At 51.9% G+C, this 10,131-nt stretch overlaps 1 protein-coding gene and 1 pseudogene across 1 annotated transcript; both read right to left on the bottom strand.

The window, feature by feature from the left end:
- Positions 1–271: 271 nt before the first annotated feature.
- On the bottom strand, positions 272–3,623 carry LOC121161174 (patr class I histocompatibility antigen, A-2 alpha chain-like). The gene is made up of 8 exons (XM_040987470.1): positions 3,514–3,623; positions 2,948–3,217; positions 2,457–2,729; positions 1,590–1,865; positions 1,388–1,501; positions 960–992; positions 762–808; positions 272–513 (listed from the first exon to the last, which is right to left on the bottom strand). Exons 1-8 carry the CDS (start codon positions 3,584–3,586, stop codon positions 481–483), a joined length of 1,119 nt encoding a protein of 372 aa, XP_040843404.1. The 5' UTR covers positions 3,587–3,623; the 3' UTR covers positions 272–480.
- A 5,660-nt stretch (positions 3,624–9,283) lies between these two features.
- Positions 9,284–9,764, bottom strand: LOC121161172 (annotated as a pseudogene).
- Between the last annotated feature and the right edge of the window lie 367 nt (positions 9,765–10,131).

Genomic DNA, 10,131 nt, shown 5'->3' with positions numbered 1-10,131 from the left:
CACCCAAGTGTGAGCTTTGACTGTCACTACCTCGTCCAGCCTCCACTGATTTCAGGTCTGTGAGACAAGGCAAGCCTAGCTGAGTCCTGTGATGGCAGATGTTGGTGGGAATGTCCTGCCAGAGAAACCAGGACACTGGGGCAGCTGAGCTGGGTCAGCACTGACAACAAAGCCTGATGACTGACAATCCCTGGACACAAGCTTGTCCTCACCAAGAATCTCCCAGCCTCTCCTGTCCCACCTGCAGCCGACACAATAAAACAAACACATGTTTTCAGGAAGGTTCTTGGTGTTTCTGTTTATTTTTTCTGTCCAATTTTTGAAATTTTCTTTAAAATTTTCCACCAAAACATCCTAATTGGAATTGGAAAAAATGTTATGTTGTTTAGGTTTGCACAGGAAGGATGAAGTTGCAGCAGGTCCACCTGCCCTGAGACAGATAGAGGTGCCCAGGTTGGGTAGGAAGGCCAGGTCCCAACATCACGCTGTGCTCACAGGAACACACTCAGATGCCTGTGCAGGAAGGGAGGGTGGGGCTTTGTGAAGACACAGGATGAAGACTTGAGCAAGATTCTATCCCTCTGTCCCAAATAAGGCAATTGTCTCACACTACAGAAACAAGGTGACCAATTAAGGTACTGCACATGGGGACAGCAATAGCCAAACACACACAAAAATGCGCAAATGCAAGGAATCCCTCAGCTCCTTTGTTTCCCCTCAGACCCACCACCCCTCCCTGTTCCAGGACCTCCAGGTCTCACCATTGAAGCTATGATTGAGCTGTCAGAGCCATGGACACTGTCCCCACCTGGGAGAACCAATCAGGACTTGGTTAGAACCCTGGAGGTGTGGCTGCGGGAGGAGCTACTGGGTGGACAGGGCAGCTTCTCCATGGACATCTGACTATGGCAGGGGTCTTGGGGACTCCCCCACACCGCCAAACACACTCCAGTGCTTACCTATAGTCCTAGTGTAGCTCCCTGCTTTCCCACCTGTGAGAGAAAACAAGTAGTGAGAGGCAGGGAGAAGGCAGGGGCTGAGGACCTGCCTAGAGGAAGTCGAGGGGACTGGGTCATCTCAGAGAAGATTCCAGAACTGTGGATACAGACCCAGGAAAGGGTCAGGAGGCACCTTTCCTGGAGGTGTGTCCTCAGCTGGGACCTCCTTCTGACCTGCAGCTGTTGGAACTCAGGTCCCTGCGAGCAGTGTCATCCCTGTGGAGTGTTCATGGTGCACCTTCACTCGCTGTTCACACCAGAACCAGTGTGAGCACTTGGGGCCCAGCTGGGGATGCAGGTGTGTGTGCATGTTGCTTCCCAGGAACGGGGTAGGGGGACCTTCTCCCTGGGGGACAGGAGACTCAGACCCAGCCCTCACCCTGCCCTACCTGAGCACTTCCTCTTTATCATCACAGCAGTGACCACAGCTCCAATGAGCACAGCTGCCAGGAGGACCAGGCCAGCGATGACTCCCCACACAGATACGGTGAACCGAGGAGGCTCTGAGAGGGGAAGGGACAATAAGGGGCTTTGACACCAGGTCTCAGCTCCGCCCTTGCTGAAGGCTCTGCCAGTTTCTGCCCTCCTTACCCCATCTCAGGGTGAGGGGCTCAGGCAGCCCCTCATGGTATACGTGGCATGTGTATCTCTGCTCCTCTCCAGAAGGCACCAGCACAGCTGCCCACTTCTGGAAGGTTCCATCCCCTGCAGGCCTGGTCTCCACCAGCTTCATGTCCTGGGTCAGGTCCTCCCCATCCCGCTGCCAGGTGAGTGTGATGTCCTTGGGGTAGAAGCCCAGGGCCCAGCACCTCAGGGTGGCCTTCTGGTCAGAGACTGGGTGGTGAGTCACATGTGCTGTGGGTGGGTCTGAGGGGAGATTTGGACAATTCAGGCCTTTCATGTTCTTCATGTGACACCAAAGCTGCACTCAGTGACCATCCTGAGAGTGGACAGGAGGACAGGGGTGGGGGAGCAGTGCAAGCTCAGACCTGGCCTGGATAAAGACAATGGGATCATCTGTTGTTGCAAAGATGTAGATAAAGAATCAGGTATGGTTCAGGCTGGGAGGACCCGGGTCTCTTATTGGGTGAAAGGGATTTGGTGTTGTCCTGAGTGGAGGCTGAGAGACTGAGAACCCTGGCGTGAATCTTCCCAGTGCATTGGCCTGAGGCTGAGGTAGGCCTGGGAGGGGTCACAGCTCACAGGATCCAGTGGGACTCCAGGGCACCAAGAGGATTCGTTTCAGAATCGTCTATGCCTGCTCAATCCAGGTCCCTCTTGTACATTGCGGGAAGGGTGGGTCTCTGTCTCTGGACCCAAAACCCAAGAGGACATCCCCACTGTGGTCATGAGGAGAGATGGACATAGGTCTGGATCCTACTTTCCTCCCCTCCTGCACAGACCCAACCCCAGCCCAAGGGGAGGTGGGTGAGGGCAGCCCCTACCAGCCTTGTGCACCTGTGCGGTTTAGTCTCTCCTCCAACTCCAGGAATCTTCTCAGCCACTTCACACATTGCCACTTTAAGTAGGCTCTGTGCTGCTCAGCCACACCTGCATTCTTCCACTTGCGCTTGGTGATCTGAGCTTGCTTGTCAGCAACAATCCAGGTGCGCAGGTCCTCATTCAGGAAGATGTGTTGCTTGCCATCGTATGCGAACCTTGAGTACCCGTGGAGGAAGCGCCCATCTTCCCCGACCTCGCAGCCGTAGAGATGCTGGAGCGTGTGAGGGTCTGTCCCCGCCCGCGGTCAGCCCTGGCCACGCAGCTGCGCCCCCCGCCAAAACCAAACCGCAAGGATTTTCACTGAAACCCAAAATGAAACCCGGGTGCATCCCGCGGGCTCCTCCCGCCGAGGGTCTCCGCGGGGCGCACAGTCTCGGGGTGGGGGGACCTCGGCCCCGGGGACCCGGAGCGCCCTGGGCGCACGTGGGGAGGGTCGGGTCACTCACCTTCCTCGCTCTGGTTGTAGTAGCTGCGCAGGTCGCTCAGGTAGCCGCGTAAATCCTTTGTGTGCTTCTTAGCAAGCTGTTCGTGGTCCTTCCAGTACTCCTGCCCCACCTGCTGCATCCACGGCGCCCGCTGCTCCATCCTCGGGTTCTTGGCGTCGCTGTCGAAGCGCACGAACTGCGTGTCGTCCACGTAGCCCACGGCGATGAAGCGGGGCTCCCCGAGTTCGGGCAGGGACACGGCGGTGATGAAATACATCAGTGAGTGGGAGCCTGGGGGAGAGAGGGGCTGAGACCAGGGCCGATCCCGCCCGGATTAAGAGGTGGTGGTGTTAAAGTTCGCTGGGGCGGCCGTGTAGGAAGGGTCCGAGGGTTCATGGGACAGAATAGGAAGCATGGGCAAGTCCTGATCAGGCGAAAGGTCTGGGTGAGGGGAGGGCGGGATGGACTGAAGTGGGGACGTCTGAGCTGAGGGCGGCACTGAGGCGGCTCCCCGGGGTTCCGTGTCCCCTCCGCGCTCCCCTCGCTCCTGCCCCGCAGAGCCCGTCTCCCTCCCGACCCGAACTCACCCGCCCGGGTCTTGGTCAGGGCCAGGGCCCCCGCGAGCAGCAGGAGGAGGGTACGGGACGCCATGGACTCCATCCTGGACGGCTGAGGAGATCAGATCCGAGTTGGGCGGCGCTGTCTGGTTCCGCTGGAAGCGCTTGCCCAATGGGAGCGAAGTGTGCCCACGTCACTTGTATCCGGGCAGAAGCAGCTCACTCAGGCTGTGAGAGGGGAAGTGACCCTGGAGGAAGTGAGGACTCCCCTGCACTTGCTTCCCTGGCCCAGACCCGCCCCGGGACTGAGACCCTGAGGGCCAGGCGGGTAGCAGGGACTGTGCCCTGACCCTGTGCCCTGACCCAGGCCTGTGTGATGTCCCCTCCTGAGGATAGGCCCGGGGCCGCTTGAGGGATCCTGAGAGACCTGATCAGGACGTGCCCATTTTTATTTGCCTATTTTTATGATTATTTATGCCTAAGTTGTGCATGTTTTATTTTCAACTTGATTCACATCAGAAATACATTAAATTTCAGGCAGCCCCGCATGATGGATTAAATGTTGAATGCAGGAATCTCAGTTAAGCTGTGGACATTTCTGATACTATCCAGGGCAAAGCACATGGAACCCTGGGCACCTGCTGCTTTAGAGTCCTGACCTCTGCCCCTGTCGTCACCTCCTCTCAGCCCTCCCCCTGTCATTTTCCCTTTTCCCTGTGGTCTCCTTCTCAGTCCTGAACTAGGGCACTAGCAGGGCCCCTCTCCTGCCATGCAGGGAAACTATTCCCGCTGTGCTCAGCTGCCTTGCTGATGTGAGTCAGGGGGATCATTGCTTCATGAAAACAGCTCAGCGGCAGCAGCATTTGCTGTGGTGCAGTGAGATAAGTGCCACTTGCAAGGTTAACATCACACGTCCTGGGCTTCTTGGAGTCCAGGCTGTTCTACTTGCATCCACCTTCTTGTTGATGTACCTGGGAAGGCAGCAGAAAATCCCCAAGGGATTTCTCACTCACTGGTTCACTCTCCAAAGGGCCACTATGTCGTCCTGGGTTGGAGCCAGGAGTGTACAGCTACAACTAGGCTTCCATGTGGATGCAGGGACCCAAGCACCAGGTCCATGTTCCCCTGCTTTCCAGGTGGGCGAGCAGCGAGCAGGGCAGTCAGGAGTCACACAGGTGCTCTCATCTGGGGTGCTTGGGTTGCAGGTGGCAGCTTACCCTGCCCAGCGCCACAGTGCCTTCCCTGACACTGCCTTTCATGTAAATAAACAAAAAGCAAAAAATGCACCTTTCCATGACCCACTCTGCTGGCTGCATCTCACTTTAGGGAAACCTCTAGAATGTAGAGACTTAGGCTGTTGGTCAAAACTGCAACTCCAGCACACAGAGTCATCTTTGCTGACGTAGGTACTCAATTAATTCAAAGACCTGAACAAGATTATATTGTAATATAATTGTATAATGTGACAATCATAAAATAAATAGTGCAGCAAACATTGGAGAAGGTTTTGTCTCATGGGAGGAGTGTTCACGAGAGTTCACGAATCCCTCCAGCAAGGATGACACTTCCTGGGGTGTCAGGTGCACACTGGAGCATGAGTATTGCTCCCTTTCCATTCCTGCATCACAGGTACCACACCTGGTCGCTCAGAACCACACTCCTTCCTTGTTCATTTCATGTCAGACTCCAGGCCTGGTGTGGCCGTGCTCTCTGGGCAGGCTCTCACAGAGCTGAGTTGGTGTCTTGGTGTTGGAGTCCTCCACAAGCCTCCTTGGAGCTTGGGGGCAGAGTCCAGCTCCGTGCAGGTGGAGGCCTGGAGTCCTGTTTGTGGGTCAGCTGTCAGGGTGCAGGGGGAAGCTTCTCCCAGCCCCAGGGTGCCACCTTCTCTGCCCCAGGGTCCTCCAGAGTCAGGGGCTTGCCGGAGAGAGGGGCATGTGTTACACTGAACCCCTCCCAAGCTGAGTCCCTCTCTTTAACTTGGTCACAATTCCTCTAACTCCCCTACTCCTGTGTACAGATTCAAGGTTTATTTTTAAATTTCCAGCTCCCACATGAAGGTGAACATGCGGTATTTGTCTCATTTTGTGGCTCATTTTACTCAGCATGATGTCCTTCAGTTCCAGCCATGTTGATACAAATGAAAGGACATCAACTATCACTCCTTTTTTTAAAAAAGATTTATTTATTTATTTTTTTATTACAAAGTCAGACATACAGAGCGGCATAGAGACAGAGAGGAAGAGTTTCTGTCTGATGATTCACTTCCTAAGTGACCACAACAGCAGAGCTGCACCATTCTGAAGCCAGGAGTCAGGAACTTCTTTCAGGTCTCCCACAGGAGTGCAGAATTCAAAGATTTTGGGCCGGCAATGTGGTGTAGTTGCTAAAGTCCTCACCTTGAACACGCTGGGATCTCCCCGCCCCCAAAAAAGATTTACTTATTTTTATTACAAAGTTAAATACACAGAGAGGAGGAGAGACAGAGAGGAAGATCTTCAGTCTGGTGATGCGCCAATCTGAATCCGGGAACCAGGAATTTCATTCCAGGTCTCCCATGCGGGTGCAGGGTCCCAAGGCTTTGGGCTGTCCTCGACTGCTTTTCCTGGCCACAAGCAGGGAGCTGGATGGGAAGTGGAGTTGAGGATTAGAACTGGTGCCCATATGGGATCCTGGCACATTCAAGGTGAGGATTTTAGCTGCTAGGCCACGCCGCCGGGCCCCAAAATAAATAAATCCTTAAAAGAAAAAAAAAAAAGAATTCAAAGCTTTGGGTCATCCTAGACTGGTTTCGCAGGCCATAAGCAGGGAGTTGGATGGAAAGCTGGGCTGCTGGGATAGAACCGGCACACATATGGCATCCTGGTGTGTTCAAGGTGAAGACTTATCCACTAGGCCACTGCTCCCTGACCAAGGCATCACTCTTTGTATAGGTGAACAGTATTCCATTGTGGTGCATACTGTATTTTCTCCATCCTTTCATCTGACGATGGATATCTTAGTTGATTTCACATCTTGACCATTGTGAGCAGTGCTGCTGTACGCTGTGGAGCTTTCCATTGTGACACAATCAGTCATGTCTTTTGTTGTGTGCCCAGGAGTACGATTGCTGGTTCATGTGGAAACTGCTGTTAAAAGATTTTGAAAAATCCCCAAACTGTTTTCCATCATGGTTGTCCTAATTTATGATCCCAACAGCATTGTATACGATTTCCCCTTTCTTCATATCTTGCTTGCATTTGTTAAAAACCAGACTAAGCCCAATCCGATCAAACAAAACCATACCAGCCAATCAAGGTAAGATATTGGCAAAAGACCTAATAGGCAGTTCTTGAAAGAACTAGAAACGACCCCTACATGGAAAATGCTTAACAGGATCAGCTGTCAGGGGAATGCAAACCAAAGGAGATGTCCCCTGGCCCTGTCAGAATGGCTGTTACTGAGAGAGAGTGACAGCCATGTGTATCTGCACACAGGGAGAACGCAGTCCTTTGAAAGGCTCCCCAGAAGGGACAGACCAACCCAGAGTAACCCCTGTCTCAGGGCCAGCTGATGGAGACCTTCATTTCATTTTTAAAATCCCTTCCCAGTGGCATCTACATCAGCAGTTGATTGAATACTGGGCTGTGTGCAACTGCCCAGGCCACTATAGGATCAGGCTGCCTGGCTTTCCCTTCCTTGGACATTCAAATGAATTCAGGTTGAAAATGGAAGGTCAGATAGAGTCTTTTGAATAGTAATGACTGCTTTTTTGCCCTTTGGCTAAAGTCAAGTGTAGAACAGTGATGAAATGCATCCTGATGAAGCATGGCCATTCTTGTATCTTGAAGCCAACGGACATGTTGATCATGTTTATTTCTATTAGAGTCACTAAACTGCAATAATTCATGCTCTTTGGAAGCTGTTTCAGTCGTTACGGCACATAACAAATTTTCCATAATTTAGTACCTGGAAGCAAGAAAGAAACAAATGTTTATTTTCTTCCACTATTTTATGTAGAACTGTTCATGTGTTTATTTTCATGTACTTGATACAACTTCTGTTATTCCTCTCCCAGATGCCACAGCAGCTGGAGCTGGGCCAGGCAGGAGTCAGGTGCCCAGGACCCGGCCCAGGCCTCCCTGGTGGGTGCAGGGGTCCCGGTCTCCAAGCCTTCCTCTGCCTCTTCCCAGGAGGCACCAGCAGGAAGCTGGGTCCTAAGTGGAGCAGCCAGGAGGCAAATGGGGCTCTGAGGTGGGGTAGAGATATCCCAAAGGGAGCGGATCAAACTTCTGCTACCTGCCTGCCTGGCTCCTGGTCTCTGAGATCAGGAAGCAGGGAGTTTGACTGAGGCTTCTGTTCAGACTGTTCCAGTGGAGCTGAGAGCCAGGGCTGCCCCATCTGAGGCTGGGCTGGGCAGGCAGGGCTCCCCTGTGGCGTCCTCTGGAGTCTGGTGGGTGGAAGAGGCCTCGGGTCTTTTCTTCAGGACTGTGTGTGCCAAGGCAGATGGTTTTATAGAGTTGGTGCAAGAGTGTGTGTGTGTGTGTGTGTGTGAGAGAGAGACAGAGAGAGAGAGAGCAAGAGAGAGAAACGTCCTGAATCAGAATCCATGCTAGAAGAGCCTCACACTCAGAATTGGGACCTTACATGCTTAGTACCCTGATGTACACACGCATGATTACTGTATGTGTTTCTGGACACTGTGGCATTTTATTGCATGTGTGCAGTGTGTACTGATCCATATGGTCAATTATGATTTCCATGTCCTTTTCAGTACATTATCTTCTCTTTTATGTTTTGAAGATTTATTTCTGTATTGGAAAGGCAGCGTTACACAGGGAGAGTGAGAGCTGCACAGGCTGACACTGACCAGGCCAGAGTCAGGAGCCTGAGCCTTCATCCAGCTCTCCCCCGTGGGTGACAGGGATCCAAGCCCTTGGGCATCTTCCATTACTTTCCGTGACACAGCAGGAAGCTGGATGAGATATGGAGCAGCCGGGACTCGAAGTGATGCCCATATGAGATGAGTTCTGGGAGCTCTGCCTGCTGCCCCGCAGTGCTAGCTCCTGTTTGCTTGTTTGGCGTCCACATAAAAGGTAGAGCAGGAGACATCTGTCTCTATGTCTGACTTCATTTAGCATAAATGTCTTTCAGCTCTATTCATTATGCTGCACAATATATTATTCGTTTTAACTAAGACTTGTTTATTTGAAAGACAGAGTTAGAGAGAGAGAGAGAGAGAGAGAGAGCGAAAGAGAGAGAGACAGAGAGAGAGAAGAGGAGAGGAAGGGCAGAGAGACACATTGTTTCATCTTTTGCTCACTTCCCAAATAGCTGCATGGCAGGAACAGGGTGGGTGTGATGGCAGGAGGCAGGTGCCAGGGGCCAGGAACTTCCTCCGGATCTCCCATATGGGTGCAGCAGCCCAAGCACCTGGGTCATCTCCCACCCATCCCAGGAGCATTAGCATAGAGCTGATCAGAAGCAGAGGATCTGGGACACGAGGTAGCACCTGAATAAGACGCCAGCATCACAGGCAGAGGCTTTACCCACTGCACAACACTGGTCCTTTCTCATCTTTTGATAATCATCCATCAAGCTACATGTGTCGAGAGCTTATTGCTATTCTCCCCTTCCTCAGACTAGTAGGTTATTTTGTCATTTGAATATTAGAAATAAATATTATAATGTGGAATCTGGATCAGTCATTGGACATCTCTGAGGTCTGATTTTTTACCTGGGGAACTGTTGCTTCTTTCCCCACATCAACTGTATCAAATTAGTTCTGACATCCTTGTTTCTGAAAGTGGTGGTCTGTGGAGCCACAGCAGTGGGATTATAACAAGCTCAATGTCGTGATTGTTCTCCCATCATCTTTAATTGGGTGTTAGATCTGTTACAGCATGAAAGGATTCAGTGACGATGGAGTTCCTCACAGAGGGCTGGTGGGCCTGGAAGGCCTGGGTCAGGAACACAGGGTGTGCCCTCCACATTGGCCTCTCCAGTGGTACTTGTGCTGCCATTCATGCTTGAGTTCCTTGTATGAAAGGCACTGGCTGAAAAGCACGTAGTCTGCCAGCACCATGTTCATGCTGGCGATGTTTGTCCTCTTTACGTTGATGTACTTGGTATAACACTGGTCATAGCCTTTTATGAAATGCTCCACTGATGCCTCAGTATCCAGCTCGGCAGCTCTGTGAGTTTGACATCCATAAGTTTCTTCTCCTTCAGTGGCATGACTGATGCCATCTTGGAGTCCTGGTGTCCCCTCAGTGTCATTTCTTTCAAGTATTTTTTCTTAAAATTTCATTAGGAAAACCAGGGATACATATAATATACATATACATACATATATAGTACACAACACGCACACACACGGAGAGAGGAGAGACATCTTTTTTCTAGTTACTCCCCCTCATGCCTTCAGCAGCTGGACCAGGGCTAGGCCAAAGTCAGGAGCCATGAACTTGATTCAGGTCTTCCTGTGGGAGACATAGACACTAGGCTTGAGTCATCACCTGCCACCCCCAGGACATTACAGTGTGTCCCAGTGCCACCCCTGAGCAGTTTTTGTGTATCTTTTGGCCATCCGTGTGTCTACTCTGAGGAACATCCAAGCCAGCCCCTTGTCCTTGTATTAGTGAAGTTCTGGTTGCTGAGTCCTGTGGATGT

This window comes from Ochotona curzoniae, unplaced genomic scaffold (assembly GCF_017591425.1).
Source record: "Ochotona curzoniae isolate NIBS_2020 unplaced genomic scaffold, NIBS_Ocur_1.0 contig_4669, whole genome shotgun sequence".
Lineage (NCBI taxonomy): Eukaryota > Metazoa > Chordata > Mammalia > Lagomorpha > Ochotonidae > Ochotona > Ochotona curzoniae.
The sequence above is the reverse complement of the archived record's forward strand: the minus strand, read 5'-3'. Positions and strand labels throughout refer to the sequence as shown.

What these genes read in the sequence shown, in the direction of transcription:
- LOC121161174 (XM_040987470.1), bottom strand. Translation starts at nt 3,586, where the DNA reads ATGGAGTCCATGGCGTCCCGTACCCTCCTCCTGCTGCTCGCGGGGGCC. An exon ending in GGAGAGACTAAACCGCACAG is followed by an intron (nt 1,866 to 2,456) that starts GTGCACAAGGCT and finishes ATCTCCCCTCAG; the next exon opens with ACCCACCCACAGCACATGTG. An exon ending in GCCCCTCACCCTGAGATGGG is followed by an intron (nt 1,502 to 1,589) that starts GTAAGGAGGGCA and finishes TTCCCCTCTCAG; the next exon opens with AGCCTCCTCGGTTCACCGTA.